Raw genomic sequence first — 19,339 nt, forward strand, 5'->3', positions numbered from 1 at the left:
TTTCTCTTATTTAGCTTTCTATCTTTTATGTCATTCAAATTAAAAAATTATTATATTTATATATGTAAAAATAGATAAACCTAGTGATCTCGAATTGATTAATTTAAATGTACATTTATATTTATCTAATATGTTTATTTTATTCTTTTACTAATCTCTAATTTTTATATCTCTTTAATTTTAATGATTATTATTTTTAATATTATATTATTATGCTATATAGTCTAGCTATTTATGGTTTATTATGAATTTTATGCAAGAATTTTATGTAGTACTATAATGTTAATTGATTTTTTTTAAAAAAAAATTATTAGTAATATTTAACTTATATTTTTTAATAAATAAATATTATTTATTATTTTTTAAAATAAAATAATATAAATATATTTTTATTAATATTTATTTAATTAATAATATAAAAAATATATTATATTTTTCAAATAATTTAGATTTTCACAGATAATTAATCTAATATTTTATATTTTAATTAAATTTAATTTCCTCTCGATTTCTATTAGATTCAATTATTATTTTAGAGTCAATTGAAAATCAATTAATTTAATTTGATTAACTGGATATATAATCTTAATTAGCCTCCAATGAAGATGTTCCCTAAATGTCAATATTTTTGCACAAACTAAATGATAATAATTTGTAAATTCCATGCAAACTAAGAAAATAAGAAGAAGAAAAAAAAAAGATTTTTCTTAACTTATATTTGCTATTAGGAAATAATTTCTTTTAAAGAAGAAAAAGGAAAGTTTGGGGAGGAAGCAAGATTTAGAGTTCCCTCTTGTTGCCGTTGGGTTGGGTTGACTCTCTCTCTCTCTCTCTCTCTCTCCCCTGCTTTTGTGCTGTTGGATTTTCATTATTATGTATGCGCATTTCTTTCTTTGCCTAGTTATAAATGCCACCTCTGTTTACTTCATTTTTGCTTTTCCTTTACTGTTTCTCTCTCTCCCTCCCTCCCTTTCTGTGGTTTCCTCCATTGCAAACTAAGCTTCCCTTCCTGCTTTATGAGAGCTCCCTATCTACTCTGCACATACATACAAGACCCACCAACCATTTCACCCATCTCTGCATTTTTGCTAAAAAATCATCCATATTTATATACAATTCTCTCTCTAGATATGTACACATTCGTCTTCAAAGATTAGATTTTTGTCTGGCTTTCTTTCCCGTTTCTTTTTATCATTCACCGAGTTCTTTTTTAGCCCACTAAAGGTGCGTCTAAACCACTCCTCTCTGCAGCAAGTGTGCCTTTTGGAGGCTTCTGGGTTTTGGTGGGTTTGTGTTATTTGAGGACTGAGGTCTACATTGGCCCATCTATGCTAGTTGAATCTCATTTGCGTCCAAGAAGAGAAGTCATTTATTTGCTCTTGTGGGTGCTCGAGGAAGAAGATCAAGGGGGCTAACTTATACCCTTGGATCGCTACAAAGGTAAATTTCTTTCCTTTTCTTTGTTAGTTTTTTTTCCCTTTCCTTCTATTTTTCTTTTATTGTTTCACCCTTTGTTTTTGAAGTATTCGCATTTCTGTTTACCTATCTCTTGGATCATACGTGATGCTCTTCGAGAACTTATTTCTTTTCTTATAGTTTACTTGTTCTAGGAGTTGTGATTGATGAGTGTTTTTTTGCTCTCATTGAACTTTGGATTTATTTCTTGAGCTATGGAGGAAATGTGTCTTAGTTAATTTCTTCATGCCTGTAGTGCGTATCTGTTCTTTTTGGGATGCAGTCTATTAGTTCATGGAATTGTCAATCGTAATGTCGTATTGGGTTCTCTCCATCTCATATTATATTTGTTCTCTTTTCTGCCTGATCACTTCCAAAAATGAATCGATTTCATTGCCTTTTGTTCCCTTCATATTTGAATTAAATCTGTAAGATGGATTTATTGTAGGGGTAGATTTGTTATTCATAGCTACAAGGCTATGATTAAAACTTTCAGGCCCATGTAGGAGCCCCAGAAATTTAGATTTGTGTAACTTATTTTGATGTGTTTCATATTACAAGACATGTTTCTGGCACCCAGGTGGGCATTTATTGATCTAGTGGCTTATTAGGCGCCACCACCTAATAAAAGTTTGACCGTGGAGAATCACAGATGTCGTCTGAGAGTCTGAATGCAGAATTATCAAAGAAGACATCAGTTTTGGGTTTAAAATTATGGGTGTTAATTGGAGTATCTGTTGGAGCATTTATAATTTTGATTCTTTGTATCCTATCTGCATGGGCTATGTTTCGGCGAAGAACTAGAAGATCAGTGGACAATTTTTCCCTCTCTCAAATACCAAATGTGTCAAAGGATATCAAGGTTGACAAGGTTGGGGCTGAGAGTGTCAATGATCACCCTGAAGGTTTATTCCTCACAGTCCATGATAACTCAACAAATAAAAATTCAGAAAAGACGCCAGTTCATTTGGGAATGAGCAAATCAAGTGATCCTGATAACATCAGCCAAAGTAATTCAATGTATCATCATGAAAGAGGATTTAGTTCGCACTCAGGGGAAGAAGGAAGCTCTGGGACTGTGGGGAAGCAGTCTTCGTTATCATATGCAGGACTTGTGACAGCCTCCCCCTTGGTTGGCTTGCCAGAAATTTCTCATCTTGGATGGGGCCACTGGTTTACTCTCAGGGATCTTGAGTTTGCAACAAACCGTTTTGCAGCAGAGAATGTAATTGGTGAGGGTGGTTATGGGGTTGTTTACAGGGTTAGGCTAATCAATGGAACTGAGGTAGCTGTGAAGAAGCTTCTTAACAATCTGTAAGAATGCTATAGAGGCACTATCTCTTATTTATCTGTTGCTGTCATTTAACCTTTTAATAATTTGCTATGCGTTGGGATCTTAGGGGACAAGCAGAGAAAGAATTTAGGGCTGAAGTGGAGGCTATCGGCCATGTTCGACACAAGAACCTAGTGCGGCTTCTTGGCTACTGTATTGAAGGAGTGCACAGGTGTGCTTCTTTACTTTCTATCAATTTAGTTGTTACTTTATTCAATTCTCACTTTTATGATGTCACTGTTGTTGGGTATATACCGTGGCTCCCCTGGTTTTTCATATATGCCCTTGGATTGTCATTTTGAAATTTTGTGATAAAATCTGTAGGATGCTGGTGTATGAATATGTGAACAATGGGAATTTAGAACAATGGCTACATGGAGCAATGTGCCATCATGGTACCCTTACATGGGAGGCCCGCATGAAGGTTCTTCTTGGCACTGCTAAGGCGTTAGTTCATATCTCTACTCAGCCATTTTAGATATTTTATTTGAACCTCCATCATATAAATGGCAAGGATTTGGCTCCCCCACTTACTGATTCTGTACAATGATGAAAAAATTGCTTTACAAATCCTATTGCAGGCTTGCCTATTTGCATGAAGCGATTGAACCAAAGATTGTTCACCGAGACATAAAGTCAAGCAATATCTTGATTGATGATGAGTTTAATGCTAAGGTTTCTGATTTTGGATTGGCCAAGCTCCTAGGTTCAGGAGAAAGCCACATCACAACTAGAGTTATGGGTACATTTGGGTATGTGTAGATTTTTTTTTTCCCTATATTCTCTGAAGTAACAATCTACAATTCATCTTGTGATGGAATATTTTTTTTTTTTTTTTTTTTTTTGAAATCAGTTATGTTGCACCAGAATATGCTAATACCGGGTTGTTAAATGAGAGGAGTGACATTTACAGCTTTGGTGTACTGCTGCTAGAAGCAGTTACAGGAAGGGACCCTGTGGACCATGGCCGACCTGCTAATGAGGTAACAGATTCTTTAATCCAGTGGTTGTTGACATGCTTTGACATTTCCTTTTGAATTTCTATTTGTGCGTGTACTAATGAAAAGTAAATTTACTGTTTCCTGCAAGAGTTTTTTCTGAGCATTTTACACACACATAGCAGGTCAATCTTGTTCAGTGGCTAAAGATGATGGTGGGGACAAGAAGAGCTGAGGAAGTTCTGGACCCAACTCTTGAAGTTAAACCAACAACACGAGCTTTAAAACATGCTCTTTTGGTTGCACTTAGATGCGTTGATCCTGATGCAGAAAAGAGACCCAAAATGAGTCAGGTCGTGCGAATACTTGAAGGAGATGAGTACCCATTTCATGAGGTACGAAGATGTTTTCTTCTTTGCAATTTCAACATGTTAATTGTAAATTCATCAAATTCCATTTTTTCCATAAAGGGTTCATATTCCTTAATATCATGATGTATTATAAAAATTCTGATAGTACTTGTCCAACTAGGATCAATCTCTTGGGCAACCATTAAGTTGTGAATCCTTTTCCACTGGAATGTCTTCTGAGTTTCTTATTGAATACAGTTAACGCCAGGTTGGGCATTTATGTTGCCACAGGTTCATCATTTAACGAAATCCGCAGATTTATGATTATTTTGCGTATTCTTTATTCAAATGCTAGCCTATTACCTTATTGTTAGCTGTCTTCAAATCCTGATGGACGCCACCATACCCAACCCGCAGTGACTATATCTTGTGGTGGAGGATTATGATTTATGATATCCCTAAAATTTTAATGAGCTTCAGGGTGACTTCTATGCTTTTCCTTCATGTGCATTGCTCTTCCCTAGTCTAATCATAATATAGTTTCTCAATCATTTTGCACGTTCTTTATGGTAAATGGTTTATTGAGAAGCCCATAAATAGATTTATACAACCCTTGTATCAGGATCGAAGGAACAGAAAGAGCCGTACTACAAGCATTGAAATTGAATCCATGAAGGAATCAGTTGACATAGAAAACAAGGTGGGAGATTCAGAGAGCAATTTCTCTGAAACAAACCATAGATAGGACTGACAGAAATGATCCAGGAGAGTTGCTTTTTCATCTATTAGATTCAAAGCGCTAAAATTTCAGTCTTGAGTTCCCTGTATGCAAAGGAGGAAGTGGATACAAGATAGCCTACTTAGATTGTGGAGTGATGGTTCCTTTATCACTATGGGTAGATCAAGAGGTGTTTTTGATGACAGAAAATAGGTAACAATAGTTGGACAAGGGGAAAGAGAGTTTCTTCCTTCTTGTACAGATGTTTCTGAGGCTCAATTGGCTTTGCTTTGTATCTACACATGATTACACTTATTTTGTCTATTGTGCTTGGGATGGTGAAAGACTTGTTTGGTCTCACATTCCTTTTATACTTATTATGTTGTCTTAAATTAATTATTTTGTATTAGGCATCAATGCCTTTTTATTGATTCAATCAATGTTATCTTTATATGTTGGCATCTTAATACTTGTCCATTAAGCATAGAGCAAGAAGGTACTTTTGGTGTCCTCTTATCCAATATGATAAGTTATTAGGTCCCACAAATTGGTGAAAGAGAAAGGTTTCTGAGACTTAATTGTACTACTTATCAAAAAAGGACTAATTGGAAGTTGGTCTTGACTTTAATGGAAAGATTGGAGTGGATATCTAACGGTCTTATTATTTGGTTACATACTCAGATGATGGGGTCTCTTGTTTTTGTGTTACTTTAAGGAATGGTTCACCTTTTTGTTGAGTGAGCGTGAGCCTGCAATAGTTCTTAAATAATTTCACCTTTAGTCGGCAGTGATAAGGCCTTCTTCTTTAACTATTATTATTTTAAGATAAATTGTAGTATCAAATAGTTGAGAATTTTGCATCATTTTTTTTTACAAATTAAATTTTCTTTTGATATATAAAAATGACATGGGTTTCAGCAGCGAATTCACATCTGAATGACTCAAGAGAAAAATAAGTAATTAATGAAATTTAATTTATTAATGTACAGTTTTGAAAAGACTCTGAAATCTTGAATTCAAGTAATGAAAGTTAATAATATATAAAAAAAATATAAAAATAAGGATGTTGTAAAGGCAATCACTATCTTACATGAATAATAAAACTGTAGAAATTCTAGTTCTGTGTCTTTTATTTCTTTCCGGCGAGAATCATAGAAATCCGGAAGCCTCTGCTAAACGCTTGATTGAAGAGTCGACGAGTTTGGAACTCTGACACGAAAGGAAACCATGACAAAATGGCTGTTGGCATGAAAAGTAAGAGTCCCATTATGTGCTCATAGTGGCTAACACGTTATCATTCAAATTATAATTTTAGGTGAATCTAATATAGTTGGGATCTTATATGGAAATAAGTTCAACCACTGTTAAATTGTATAATTAATTAAAAAATATATAAAAATATATAAATATATAAATAAATATTTAATTTAATAATTATTAAATTGATTCGGGCAGAGGGAAGGGAGGCTAATGGGACATGAACCTTCAACCCTACTAAAATTTTCTTTAAGTATATATATATATATATATATTTTTTAATTATAGTCCCTCTAAATAATTTTTATTATTTTATTATATTATAAATAATGAAAAATATTTTATTTTTTTATTTTATCGTATATTCAATAAATTTTTATAATATTGTCACCCTCAATAATTTTTTTTATTCTAACTATACTTTATTGTGGTATGTTTTGAACATATGTAACATTAACTCCTTTAAAATATACAAGTAATGAATCTAATTAATTATTTTTAAATTAATTATATTATAAAATTTATCAATTATCAGAACTAAAAATTATATTTAGTGGGATCATTTATTTAATTAGTCAATTTTAAGTGTGTGTACGTATATAATTTTTAATCACAATTAAAAGTTGAAATAATTAAAAATAAAAAAATTAATTTAAAAAAAATTTAATAACCAAGACATTTACCAATTATTTTAGTCCATTAAAATATTAAAATGATAATTAAAAATTAAGAGTATTTTCTTCTTATATATACATATGCTACCTAATATAATTTAAATATAAAAATATGTATTATTTAAAATATAAAAAATAAAATTTTATAAACAAATTAAATAAGTTTTTTAGAAAAAAAGAACTGTATAGTTACTTCAACTCTTCATATATATTAATTCAAAATAAAAAATTGATATTAATTTTATATTTTATATTAATTTTAATGAAAATTTATTAAATTTATTAAAAATAATATTATATATTATATATATTTAATTTTTTTTATAAAATTAAGTAATCACGCAATAACAATAAATAATATATAATTCAATTACAAGAAGATTATACAAGAAAACAAGGACCCAAATCAACCCCTAACAGAGACCCAATCTTTAGAAAGCCAGTCCATAAACACATCAATAATTTTTTCTTTAATTAAAAGGTGTTTAAGGGCCTTATGAAGTGTAGTCATGGCAAGTGCTGCCATATAACACCTTTATGAAGTGTGGTCATGGCAGTGCTACTGCTACCGATGGCACCTCAATTAATTTTCTACGCTTTAATTGCTCTGGAAGGTTTGGTAGCACTACCAATGCCACCTTAGCGCTACTATAAACATGGTAGTGCTACCATACCTTAATTAATTTTTTAGGCTTTAATTGCTTAGGAAGGTTTGGTTTTGCTACCAATCACAATTTAATTACTGTAATTGCTTCTCATCTTCTCAATCTACACTAGATTTCTTGTCAATTTCTAGGCTTTAATCGCTTGGAAGGTTGGGGTGGAGATAAATGAATGGCAGAGATAAAGTAGGTGAAATGGATTTATTTTAAATTGTTAAAATTAATCAATTCTTGATCTCCATAAATCTCTTTTAATTTTTTTTTTTAATGTGGGACTGTTCATGGTTTTTGCTAATCCTTGTTAAGCCAACGCAAACTGTGACATCAATCACCATAATCAGAAGGAAATCAGAAGGAAGGGAGGAAAGAAAAGATGCAACGTATGTCCTTTTGTTGAGTTTTGAATGAGTATGGAGGAGAGAAGTTGGCAGGTTTTCTCTTTAAATTTTATGTTAGAAAAATTTATGATAATCTCAGAAGATTCAAAGATGGCAAGCAGAATTTATGAAAACACTTGACATGACCCCAACCCATACTCGAGGGATGGCAATTGCCACCGCTGAGTTAATGCATGATGATATAATCAAACATCCAAAAATCAAATGATGAATCTACCAAACAACTGAAGAGAATTGCATGAACCTAACTACCATATGACACAAATTCAGTAAATTTTCGTGTTCAAAATTTGTAACACCAAATCATGCACAAATTTAGATGTAGCTAATTCACAATTGATATATGCATTTGAATCAAAATACAATATTTTCATTTCGAATCATAACAAATGTCTAAAATGGCAAAATCAAATCATTGGTAATTAAATTGATTATCCGTAAGTTAATTCTCTATATACAAGCAAGAATTGCATGAATTTAACTACCATATCAACGAAAAGGCTTGAGTTCATTAATTTTCATAATTTTTCCATTCAAAAACTTTGAAATGGAAATTCTTATAAGTTCTTGGTAAAATGCTGTTGAGCTCTCAACAACCTGTTAGGCTTACTATAGAGAAACCGTAACAGATTATATTATTATGTCAATTTGTTTTAGGAAAAATATTTTTTTTATATTTTTTAGTGTTATGTCAATGGTTTATTGTTAATATTACCAAAAGTCAAAGGTTGAAAATTGCTGTAGAGATTTTTGGCATTTACAACTTTAGAATTGGTTAAAAAAAGTCAAATGAATAAGATGGATATGGGTCATCTAACTCTAGATAGGTCCACGTGGATTGCAAATGAAATCCCTTACAAGATAACGTGCAGTTTCCAGGTTTCTATCTATTAGTATGTCTACGTTCTGTTCACAAGCACAAGAATTTGGAATTATGTACATTAATTCATCATAAATTTAAAATATATAATAAAATTTAATTATTAAATATTTAAATTTTATATATTTATATATCAAATTTATAATTTAGACAAAAATTTTCCCATGATAATTGAGAATGAACATCCAAGAGAGATTGAAAATTTCAAACTTTAAAAAAGGCGGTCACCAACAAGCCAACCTAACTGTTACTAATGCAAATACTTGGTACAAGCATGTACAAGTTGGCTTAAAAACTTGGTATACTTGTGTCATACATTGTACACAGTCGTATTTAGAATGGTTTCCAAAATTAAAAAATGCTCAATTAATTCATAACAAAATAATTAAAAAAAAAAAGTACCCTAATTGAAGAAAGTTGTAACTGCAGCAAGGGGATTGAAGAAGCAGAAAACCATAAAAAGGATGGACAATGAAAGTCGTACTGCAATTAATGCCAGCGGTGTGGCTAACCAAACCGAAATGCTGTGGGCAACTCGTCCCATGCATAACCCTTTTAATGACTCCTATAAATATTCTCTGCATCCTCCCCTGTTCTTCACAACCATCTCCATTTATTTTACTTGTCTCTCTCTCTCTCTCTCTCATTGAAGCACTCAGCTTTGTTTTTCTTTTGTTAAGGCAGCGTTGACGTAGAAAGAAAAATCCATGGTCTTTCAAATGGTGATTCTCAAGCTAGCAGAGTGGGTCTTGTACCAGCTCTTAGCTAACTCATGTTACAGGGCTGCTAGGAAGATGATAAGTTATGGTTTCTCATTCAAGAATCCATCTCTGAAATCATCACAGCAACAAGTTCACTTGTTTCCTAATGTGGACAAGTGCGGTTTGGAGAATAGAGGGTCTGATACGTTGGTGTGTGATATACAGGGAACCTTGTTAAGAACCCGTTCTTTCTTCCCTTATTTCATGCTGATTGCTTTCGAAGGTGGTAGCATTTTTAGAGCATTTTTGCTGTTGCTGTCGTGTCCCGTTTTGTGGGTTTTGGACTTTGAGCTCCAGTTAAGGGTCATGATCTTCATCACCTTCTGTGGGCTCAAGAAAAGAGATATTGAGAGTGTTGGTAGGACAGTTTTACCTAAGTTTTATCTTGAGAATATTCATCTTCAGGCTTATGAGTTGTTGGCTTCAACAGGGTCTAGGATTGTTTTTACAAGCGTCCCTAGGGTGATGGTTGAAGGATTTCTTAAGGAATATTTGAGCGTTAATGAAGTGATGGGTACTGAGTTGCACACTGTTGGAAATTACTTCACTGGTTTGTTGTCTAATTCAGGTTTGCTAGTAAAGCACAGAGCTCTCAAGGATTATTTTGGAGAAAAAATGCCTGAGATAGGCCTTGGAAGTTCAAGCCTCCGTGACCATCTCTTCATCTCTCTTTGCAAGGTATATAGATCTAATCATTTTTTCAGCAATATATGCCATTTTTATAAATAAATTAATTAATTTCGCCAAGAATAACCGAAATATAAATATAAATCATGCAATTTTTAGAAAATTACCATTTTCTGTTTTAGGCATATATAGGCAGGTCCACTCTGCATGAATTGCAAATTAATATATATATATATATTCCTTAATTATGTTTATATGATTGTTTTTTATGCCAATGTGACAGGAAGCTTATGTGGTAAACAAAGAAGAAAACAAGGATAGCGGGAGTAGTTCAGTAATGACAAGGGACAAATACCCAAAGCCACTTATATTTCATGATGGAAGGCTAGCTTTCTTGCCCACACCACTAGCAACTCTATCAATGTTTATGTGGATCCCCCTCGGAATAATTCTTGCTATCTTCAGGCTCTTTGTTGGTATTTGCCTTCCTTACAAATTAGCTTTATTTCTGGGCATTCAGAGTGGTGTGGAGCTGAGGGTAAAAGGGTCTGCTACAACAAGTTCAGGCCATAAAAGGGGTGTCCTGTACGTTTGCACCCATAGAACACTGTTAGACCCAGTTTTTCTGAGCACATCTTTAGGCAAGCCTTTGACTGCAGTGACATATAGCCTGAGCAAAATGTCTGAAATAATAGCACCAATTAAAACAGTGAGGTTAACTAGACAGAGAAAACGAGATGGGGAGACCATGCAAAGATTGCTAAGTGAAGGTGACTTGGTGGTGTGTCCTGAAGGGACCACCTGTAGAGAGCCATATTTACTGAGATTTAGTTCACTGTTTGCAGAGTTGGCAGATGACATAGTCCCTGTAGCCGTTAATACTCGAGTGAGTATGTTCTATGGGACAACTGCGAGTGGATTAAAATGCTTGGATCCAGTTTTCTTCTTGATGAACCCTAGACCAAGCTACCACATTCACATCCTTGACAAGTTACCAAGAGAGCTCACACGTGCTGGGGGAAGATCTAGCTGTGAGGTGGCAAACTATATCCAAAAACAACTGGCTGATACTCTGGGTTTTGAGTGCACTACTCTTACAAGGAAGGACAAGTACATGATGCTAGCTGGAAACGAAGGAGTTGTGCAGGATAATAATACTAGGAAACCCGCCTAGATGTTTGTGTATATTTTTTTTCTATATTAATTATTAATGAATCGGCTTTCTATCTTTTCTTTTTCGTTTTATATATTCTTTGGCATCTGGTCATTATCTATATTGTTTTCGATCAGAAACTATATATTTTTTTTTATTCGACTCCAGTTAAATTTTGAATTTATAACTTTGTACTTCTAAGAGTAATTTTAATATTATTAAATTAAAATTTATCTAAGATTTTTTTTCCTTTCACTTGAACAATGATGGATTAATTTTCATCTCTTCTCATGAAGTCAGAATTTTAGAATTGATTACACCCACGGAAAATAAATTTTACAAAACAAAAGAATCATGTGCTTACTCGCTCACCCACTTAACTATCATGTATGTTTGCCTTCATCACCACTTGAGCTAATCATGTTTTATGACTAAAACAGTCTTCAAATTTCATGGAATCAAGGAACAAATTTAACTCTAATGATTAGGTTTTCTAGCAATTCTTTTGAAACTAAAAATGTGTAAATCAAATTATATGATGATTTGAGAGGGATCATGAGTAGTTAGATTGTATTTGATAGAGAGTAATACAACGCAATGTAATTAAGTATGTAGTATAATTAAAATTATAATGTAATTATTATTATATTCATATATTTAATTGTAAAATAAAAAAAATAAGTAGTATAATATAATAGTAATTTTTATTTTAATATTTAATTTATTTATAGTATTAAGAATAAGTGATAATGATTATAATGATTAGTGGTCGAATAATAATGATAGTTAAGTGGTTGTGATGGCAAAGTGAGGTAAAAGTGTAGTGATCGAGTGATATAGAGGTGACAGTGATTAAATGGTGGTGGTGGTGGTGATAGTGAAAACAGTAATAGGATAATGATGATAATAGTGGTTATGTTAGTAGTGGTGGTGGTAGTGATAGCCGTGTAGAAATAGTAGTGGTATAATAATAATTATGTTACTTTAAATATAATTGATTGTATTATATAATTATTTTTTATTACATTATTTTTTTTGTGTTATCAAATAATATAATTAAATATGTAATAAAATAAGATTACATGATAATTTTAATTATACTATACTAAACATGACTTTGAGAAGGGATATAAAGGGGATAGATTTGGGGAGGAATTAAGAAGAAAAAGAATAATATGCTATACAGAAAAAAAAAAAAAACACAAAAATGCATAATTATTTTAAGCAATAAACCTATTTAATTTTAAAAATTAGAGGATTTAAGTGATTACATAATAGATCAAATCTTAGATTTTTTTTTCTAAATTTAAGAAAAAATCGTAATTTTTTTTTATAATATGTAAATAATTATTCTCATTTGTTACTCTAAACTCGGATCATAAAGATAAAGTTTTCAATATATTAATGAATAAAAAGGATTAAATTTAGGAAAGTATAATTCACAATATAAAATAGGAATAAGGTTCAATTTGCCCGTATGAGGTTCAATTTAGTCCATTTTTAACTTTTAGTATAATTTAATCCATAAATTTTGATTTATATTCAAATTAATCCAATTAATAAAAATATTATTTTTTAATATTAAAATATAATATAAACATAATTTATTTAATATTTTAATTATACAAATTATACAATATAAAAATAATATTTTAATATCATTTTTAAAATATTTAATTATTTTGTTTAAATAATATTAAAAATTTACTTTTGTTAATATTAAAATATTATTTTTATATTGTATAATTAATTAATTAATTTGTTTCTTATCCCTATCTCGATTTACTGTTAAAAATACGTAGCTCTACACAATTATTCCAAATTAGTACTGTAATATGCAGCTTACAGAACAAACATCGAGAACATTATACAGTTACCATGGTATATCCTAATAGATTAGATTTTTTTTTTTATACTTATCCTCAATCAGTTTTGCACTCATCCACTTTCATCTCATATACGGTCTCTTTCTTATTTCCATCCATTATTTTTGACATGATCCGTTTGGGTTGATATCAACAATCACTTGATGACCTAAAGGGTTTATTATTCAATATTATTAATTGGAATAGTAATAATTTTTAATTTTAATTAATTATATGATAATATAAAAATAATTTTTTATATTTTCAGTTTAATTAATAATATTAAATAATAAAAATAATATTTTTATTTTTATTAATTAATTATACAATATAAAAATAATATTTTAATATTAAAAAATAATTAAATAATTATAATTTTTTTTGTTAATTGAATTAATTTGAGTATAAATTAAAATTTATGAATTAAATTAAATTAAAAATTAAAAATAAATTAAATTAAATCTCTCCAATAAATACAGAGAGAATTTGAACCTTTTCCATAAAAAATATACGGCAGAGAACAGAGAAAGGTATGGTTTTAAATTGAGTAATGGCTCACGCCTCATTTTCTTGAGGTGCTTAGAAGCTTGGGTTTCCCTTTCCCATGCCACATTCGGAAGCGTAGTAGGGGTTCAAATCCTCCGCGTACTTGGTTTAACTTTGGCAATAAATGATGATGAGATTCGGCCATCTTCTTATGGTCTACAATGACTACTATTGCCTTGATGGACCCTCAGGCCCACAGGTTTCAAACTAGCGGTGCTGGTTTTGGAAGATACCGGTGGCTAATAGTCATTTGGGTTGAGTTCCGAAGATCCTCGAGTTTGAACAGCCTTTTATATGCTTTTAAACCATGGTGGTTTTCTTTATCCGGTCAGCAGTCTAGCAAGAGTGATTGTTTTATGCTGGATTTGGGCCTCTGTTTTATATGTAACTCTGTTTTCAGGCCTTTTAATATATGTTGCCGGCTTTGCTGAACCCTCAATTTTGGGCTAATTATTAAATATATTAAAAGTATTAAAAATTAATATTTTTTTTTAAAATAGATCTTTCGATATTGAGAGAAGCATTATGCATGGCGATTTGTTTGGATTCAAATGGAACATATTTGATTGTAAATTTTTTATTAATTATATTATGGGTAAATGTGTAAAAACATTACTAATAATATTTGATTAATTATATTATGGGTAAATGTGTAAACTGCTAATATTTTAATGATGGCAGTTTTAGTGACTAAAAGTTAATTTTTAATTAACTATAAATTAGCAGCAATGAATTATTATTGGCTGAAATTTCATATCTAATAAACTTTAAGCTATATTATTAAGGACGAAATAATCAGTATAAAATAAAAGTTCAAACTAATTAACATAAATTTCAAATTATTTCTTAATAAAATATCAACAATAATATATATTGAATTTGGAGGAGAAAAAACAATTATCGTTTTTCTAATGATTTGGATACCTAAATCACGACTTAAATTACTTAATATTTATTTCCTAATGAATAAAATTAAAATTTCTAAATAATAATAATAATAAATATAAACTTCAATTTTCATAAATAAAAGAGAGCAAAAAGTGATCCACAAGCCGCCAAAATGACGTGCAAGAAAATTTTAATTACATTAACAATATTTTGAGTCTTAACAAAAGGACAGGCAATCTTCCATTAATGAGAAGGAAGCTGCACAATTTCTTTGCCTACATGTCTCTTTGCAAAACAAATTTACACATGAAATAGAATAAAAGTAACCTCTCTCTAGCCTATATGCTTCTGAGTCTGCTTAAAAACATAGACTACCAAGCAAGCAATTAAGAAAATTAACACTAATTAGAAGAAAGATTACGTTCGGCCAGCAGCTAGCACAATAATGAGTAATGTAATTAACCAGACATTAATTTGGTTATTAATTTTGGCAGTTGCAGCAGCAGCTGGGGTAGAAGGGCTTGAAGGTACCGCTCCATAAACAGTTGCTCCATTTGAATTTGTGGTGTTCAACACTGACGAGCTTGTGCTGTAGTTTCATCATACGTAAATTAATTAATTATGACAAAGTAATTAATTAATAGGAGGTCATATATATTGCAATATTTTTTTTTTACCTTGTGGATGGATACTGACATGTCCCACTGCCTGAAAAATATTTTTGAAATTGAATTAGCAAAGAGTAAAATATATTAATTGCAATAAAATAAAAAAAAATAGAAAAGGATGGTGGAATCACTTGGATCAGTGCTGGTAGTAACAGCAGTTCCTCCAAAAATGCAGCTGCTTGGAATTGGATTCTTCTGATAATAATTGTTGAAAGCATAAGAAGCATGATCATGAAGAGTATTGGGATTGTAACAACTTCCACCAGCCTGAATCGCCGAACAATCTGCACCACCATAACCACAAGCGTAGTCCAGTGCTACTTGTAACGCCGTTGGTGATGCACTTGGGCTGGCTACACACCAGCTAGCTCCAAAAGATACTGGTGATGATGTTGTGGTTGGAGTTATCACCGGCGTCATGGTAGCCGGCGATGTAGAATCGGGGTCTGAATTCGGGTTTACGATGGGAGTTGATGAAGTAGGAGAGGTCGGAATGATCGTCGGAACAGTAGTCATCGGAGTAGTAATATCCTTTTGGCTTTTGGAAATATAAGTGAGATGATGTCGTTTTGCTCCATCTTCTAGCTTGCTTGAATGCCCAACTGCTGTAATTCTTGGACCTGAGTTTAAAGTCAATATTAGAAAACTGAGTCTATTTTATTTTTAAATTTGACACATCACAATTTTATAAATAATTTCAAATAAGATTTTATGAAGAAAAACAGTTATAATTTTTTCATTAAATTAGATTTTAAATATAATTTAATTTAAAAAAAGAATAAGATATTTAATTTTGAAAATGATAGTAATATTGGGAGCAGACGGTGCAAAATGAGTGCCCAAATGGAGTAGGCCAACAGAAGTGATAATTGGCAAGAAAAAAGAAAAGGAAAAAAAGGTCTGAAATTTGAACAGGAGCATCAATAAAAGTTTGAAAATCTACTTACTATTAGCTTAATAGAAAGCAATTAATCATGCATATTTGAAGAAGCAACTATCATTTCAGAAAAAGACAACCATACCCACATGGAAAAAAAGCAATCAAATTCCATTTCCAACAAGTAAAGTGACAAATTAAAAAAATCTGAGTTCAAAGAACTAGACATAGCAGAAGGACAAGTACACAACTAAAACCACAAATTCACAGCAAGAAAAATGGCTTAGCTGTGCTTAAATACAAACTGAGGATATGAACTTCAAAAACTAAAGAAGCCACACACAAAAACAATGGAAATTATAAAAGAATAATACAGTTCAGGCAAAGCAAACAAGAGAAGAGCAATCAAGTCACCTGAAGAGTACAGACCAAATAGGAAGAATACCAAATAATAGATAACTCTTTCACTGCCACCCATGTGCACATATAAGCCTCCAACCCTCTTCTTCTTCTTCTTTCTTTCTTTCTTTCTTTTATTCGACCCAAGAAAACTTAATTTACAAAAGCATCAAAGATCTTGTTGTGGAGGGGATAGATTTTGTATTCTTTGTCTTGTATAGAGGATGCATATATATAAAGTGTATATATATGATTGGGCAATCTTGAGATCGGGGAGAGAGCAGAGATTAGGACTTGAGAAAGGAGACATGGAGAGTAGAGGGGAGGGCAAGCAATAGAATGAACAAAAAAGGAGGGAAAAAGGTGAGAAGAAGGTTGAAAAAGAAGTAAAAGAGAGAATTGTTTTGGAATTTAGGTTTGGTGTATGGGCTGGTAAGTGGTGTTTGTAATGATGATGATGATGTTTGCATTTTGCCTTTTTTCCTGTTTAATATTATTATTGTTTCTGCTGCTTTCTTTCTTTCTTTCTTTTTCTAATAAATACTGTTGTATATCTCAATCATTTCTATCTTCTTGTATTCCAAGATTTTATGTGAAATTAAAATCTACGTGGGATGATTGTGTGAGGCTCAAGAGCTCTCTTTTTCTCTCTTGTGATTTTTGGTTGCTGGGTTAACTTAATTATTTGATTTTGGAAAGGTTTTGTTGTTGGATAGTCATGTACAAAGTGGCAGTACAGAAAAAGAATTTGCAAATATTTTTAGTGAGATTGGAGATTTTTAATATGAGACTGTGGAATCTGAATTTATCATATTTTAACCACTAAAGTAGGTCGATGTTATTATTCTTATAATCTACGTAGATGACACTTTCCCGTCAAAATTTCCACTCAATGTGGAGAAGATAATGATTCCCTGTAAGTAAAAAGAGTGGTGCATATGGCTCTACGCCAACCCACTCAAAATAGGACCTCACAGCGACTGCCAAATCTGCATTTTTTACGTAAACTAATATATTCTATACATGTACATGGAATTAAAGTATAAATTTATTTTTGTAAAAGAATATCCAATTTTCATATCCTCTCAAAATTGCAAAGGCAAAAGTCAAAAGAATATAAGATAAGAATCATAAACATCATAAAACACAATTATTAAGACAATGGGGATCAAAAAGTCTTAATTAAGTCTATGAAACCTTGGTTCGATCTTAAAAAGTATCCAAAGTTGATCAATTCCGAGCTCATTTTCCTATTGTCTGATTTCATACAGCGTAATTACTTCCAATTTTAATTTTAAGAGTTGTTATGAAATTCGTCCATCAATTCGAATTACACATAATATATTATTACTCGCCAATTTCGTCTCAAAAGACTTTGAATTCTTCTAATCAAAGTACTATAGCTTGCCAGCAAATTTTCTGAGTCTCCAAGCCTCTAAAGATGGCCCATAATTAAGAGTAGACGGATAGACTAATCACGATCCGAAATAAAAATATTAAGCCTTTTACAACCATATAAATCTGGAAACACTTTCAGTATATATTTATATTGAAGGATAAGTTAATTGGATAAAAAATATATCATCACACCAAAAAGCCAATAGTAAAATTCGAACTTAAAATCGCTCAGCTGAAGGAATCATCCGTGCTATCTAAATCAATCCCTTGAAAGTAAATTAATATATTGTAAGAATAATTAAAAAATATATAATATTTCAATAACATGTCATTCAATTAAAAATACGAAACTTGTCATGAATTAATTTAGAACAAAATTTTTTTTAAAAAATAATTAATTGTACGCTCTTAGTATATGCTTCTTCCCTCTTAAAATATAAAACTCATTATCCTTAAATTTAAAAAATAATTGTAATTATATCTATAAGAGCATTATTTTTTTATTCTTCCCGGTAAATACTATAATTTTCCAGATTGTGGATGACAGCCCAAAGTAGAAGAGAGGTTTAATGAGTTTGTGGAAGCTGGGAGAGTCCTCTAGATAGAGAATAAAAAGGCTTTTCACAGGAAATACCTAATTAATGATAGGCCAGTAAATGCAATGCGGAGGAAATATACCTCACAAGGGATACGTCAATAAATGCAATTGGTCATTCGGGATCCCATGTCGAATATGGAGTGTATGTACGTTGTACTTATATGAGATAATGGGTTTTAATAAAATTGTTATAATTTTATTAAGATGTCAAGTCCTATCCTTGAGCACTATGTGTATGTGTTCTATTTTCAGATAAAAAAAAGCAAACTTCGAGAGAGATGAACAATTGAGTTACCAGTGTGCGATGCTATGGTTAAGGTCCGTATTTACACAGGCATGCTCAAAAACTGGTCATTTGAAATTTTACATCGGGTGTAGAGTGTGTGTGTAGTGTTTATATGGGATGAAAGGCCATGAGAAAACTACAATGATTTTACCAAGATTTTAAGTCCCTTCCTTGAACACTATGAGTCGTGTGTACTATCTTCAGAAAAAAAAAAAAAATTCTTTAAGAATCTAGGAATAAATCTTTTTTAATTAACTTTAAAATATTTTTTAAAAAATAAATATGTATTAACAAATTAAAAAAAATATATTATTCCACTTCTATGTTATATTTCTTAAAAAGTTTAGCGAGTTAACTAATTAAACATGAACCAATATATATCTTGAGAAGAAAATGTGCGAACCAAATGCTAAAATGTACAATTTCTCCAAAAAGAAAAGTTATTTTTGAAAAAAATGAACACAGTTGAACCATAGGAGATGCCACTTCCTGCTTTAGCAGAATCCCCAATTTGCGATTATTTCATATTATTTAATAATTAAAAAAAAATCAATCTTATCTACACTAAAAGTGTATTGATGCTGCTGTATAGTGTAAACTCTCGGATC

The 19,339-nt window shown here is 31.3% G+C and overlaps 3 protein-coding genes across 7 annotated transcripts; 2 read left to right on the plus strand and 1 right to left on the minus strand.

Annotated features, from left to right (window-relative positions):
• The first annotated feature begins 839 nt into the window (after window positions 1-839).
• Window positions 840-5,247, plus strand: LOC110671478 (probable receptor-like protein kinase At2g42960). Of its 3 annotated transcripts, none has more exons than XM_058153260.1 (8): window positions 840-1,440; window positions 2,017-2,769; window positions 2,856-2,960; window positions 3,113-3,235; window positions 3,370-3,540; window positions 3,642-3,771; window positions 3,909-4,121; window positions 4,699-5,247. In XM_058153260.1, the coding sequence occupies exons 2-8, from the start codon at window positions 2,108-2,110 to the stop codon at window positions 4,819-4,821; spliced, it is 1,527 nt and encodes a 508-aa protein (XP_058009243.1). In that variant the 5' UTR covers window positions 840-1,440; window positions 2,017-2,107; the 3' UTR covers window positions 4,822-5,247. The 3 variants fall into 3 exon arrangements, with proteins under 3 accessions (XP_058009243.1, XP_058009242.1, XP_021689654.2); XM_058153259.1 differs by having other exon boundaries at window positions 2,036-2,769; XM_021833962.2 differs by having other exon boundaries at window positions 842-1,440; window positions 2,036-2,769; window positions 3,912-4,121.
• Window positions 5,248-9,213: 3,966 nt separating this feature from the next.
• LOC110671480 (glycerol-3-phosphate acyltransferase 1) lies at window positions 9,214-11,298 on the plus strand. The gene is made up of 2 exons (XM_021833964.2): window positions 9,214-10,104; window positions 10,337-11,298. The coding sequence occupies exons 1-2, from the start codon at window positions 9,373-9,375 to the stop codon at window positions 11,225-11,227; spliced, it is 1,623 nt and encodes a 540-aa protein (XP_021689656.2). The 5' UTR covers window positions 9,214-9,372; the 3' UTR covers window positions 11,228-11,298.
• A 3,380-nt stretch (window positions 11,299-14,678) lies between these two features.
• LOC110671481 (major pollen allergen Ole e 10) lies at window positions 14,679-16,901 on the minus strand. 3 transcript variants are annotated; one of them, XM_058153261.1, is made up of 4 exons: window positions 16,496-16,901; window positions 15,305-15,793; window positions 15,183-15,213; window positions 14,679-15,094 (listed from the first exon to the last, which is right to left on the minus strand). In XM_058153261.1, the coding sequence occupies exons 2-4, from the start codon at window positions 15,687-15,689 to the stop codon at window positions 14,923-14,925; spliced, it is 588 nt and encodes a 195-aa protein (XP_058009244.1). In that variant the 5' UTR covers window positions 15,690-15,793; window positions 16,496-16,901; the 3' UTR covers window positions 14,679-14,922. The 3 variants fall into 3 exon arrangements, with proteins under 3 accessions (XP_058009244.1, XP_021689658.2, XP_021689657.2); XM_021833966.2 differs by having other exon boundaries at window positions 16,480-16,897; XM_021833965.2 differs by having other exon boundaries at window positions 16,465-16,894.
• Window positions 16,902-19,339: the final 2,438 nt, after the last annotated feature.

Source organism: Hevea brasiliensis, chromosome 9 (assembly GCF_030052815.1).
Source record: "Hevea brasiliensis isolate MT/VB/25A 57/8 chromosome 9, ASM3005281v1, whole genome shotgun sequence".
NCBI classification, from domain to species: Eukaryota; Viridiplantae; Streptophyta; class Magnoliopsida; order Malpighiales; family Euphorbiaceae; genus Hevea; species Hevea brasiliensis.

What these genes read in the sequence shown, in the direction of transcription:
- LOC110671480 (XM_021833964.2), top strand. Translation starts at nt 9,373, where the DNA reads ATGGTCTTTCAAATGGTGATTCTCAAGCTAGCAGAGTGGGTCTTGTAC. An exon ending in TCTTCATCTCTCTTTGCAAG is followed by an intron (nt 10,105 to 10,336) that starts GTATATAGATCT and finishes CCAATGTGACAG; the next exon opens with GAAGCTTATGTGGTAAACAA.
- LOC110671481 (XM_021833965.2), bottom strand. Translation starts at nt 16,528, where the DNA reads ATGGGTGGCAGTGAAAGAGTTATCTATTATTTGGTATTCTTCCTATTT. An exon ending in ATTTGGTCTGTACTCTTCAG is followed by an intron (nt 15,794 to 16,464) that starts GTGACTTGATTG and finishes CTTTAAACTCAG; the next exon opens with GTCCAAGAATTACAGCAGTT. An exon ending in TACTACCAGCACTGATCCAA is followed by an intron (nt 15,214 to 15,304) that starts GTGATTCCACCA and finishes AATATTTTTCAG; the next exon opens with GCAGTGGGACATGTCAGTAT.
- LOC110671478 (XM_058153260.1), top strand. Translation starts at nt 2,108, where the DNA reads ATGTCGTCTGAGAGTCTGAATGCAGAATTATCAAAGAAGACATCAGTT. An exon ending in ATGGCCGACCTGCTAATGAG is followed by an intron (nt 3,772 to 3,908) that starts GTAACAGATTCT and finishes ACACACACATAG; the next exon opens with CAGGTCAATCTTGTTCAGTG. An exon ending in ATGAGTACCCATTTCATGAG is followed by an intron (nt 4,122 to 4,698) that starts GTACGAAGATGT and finishes CCCTTGTATCAG; the next exon opens with GATCGAAGGAACAGAAAGAG.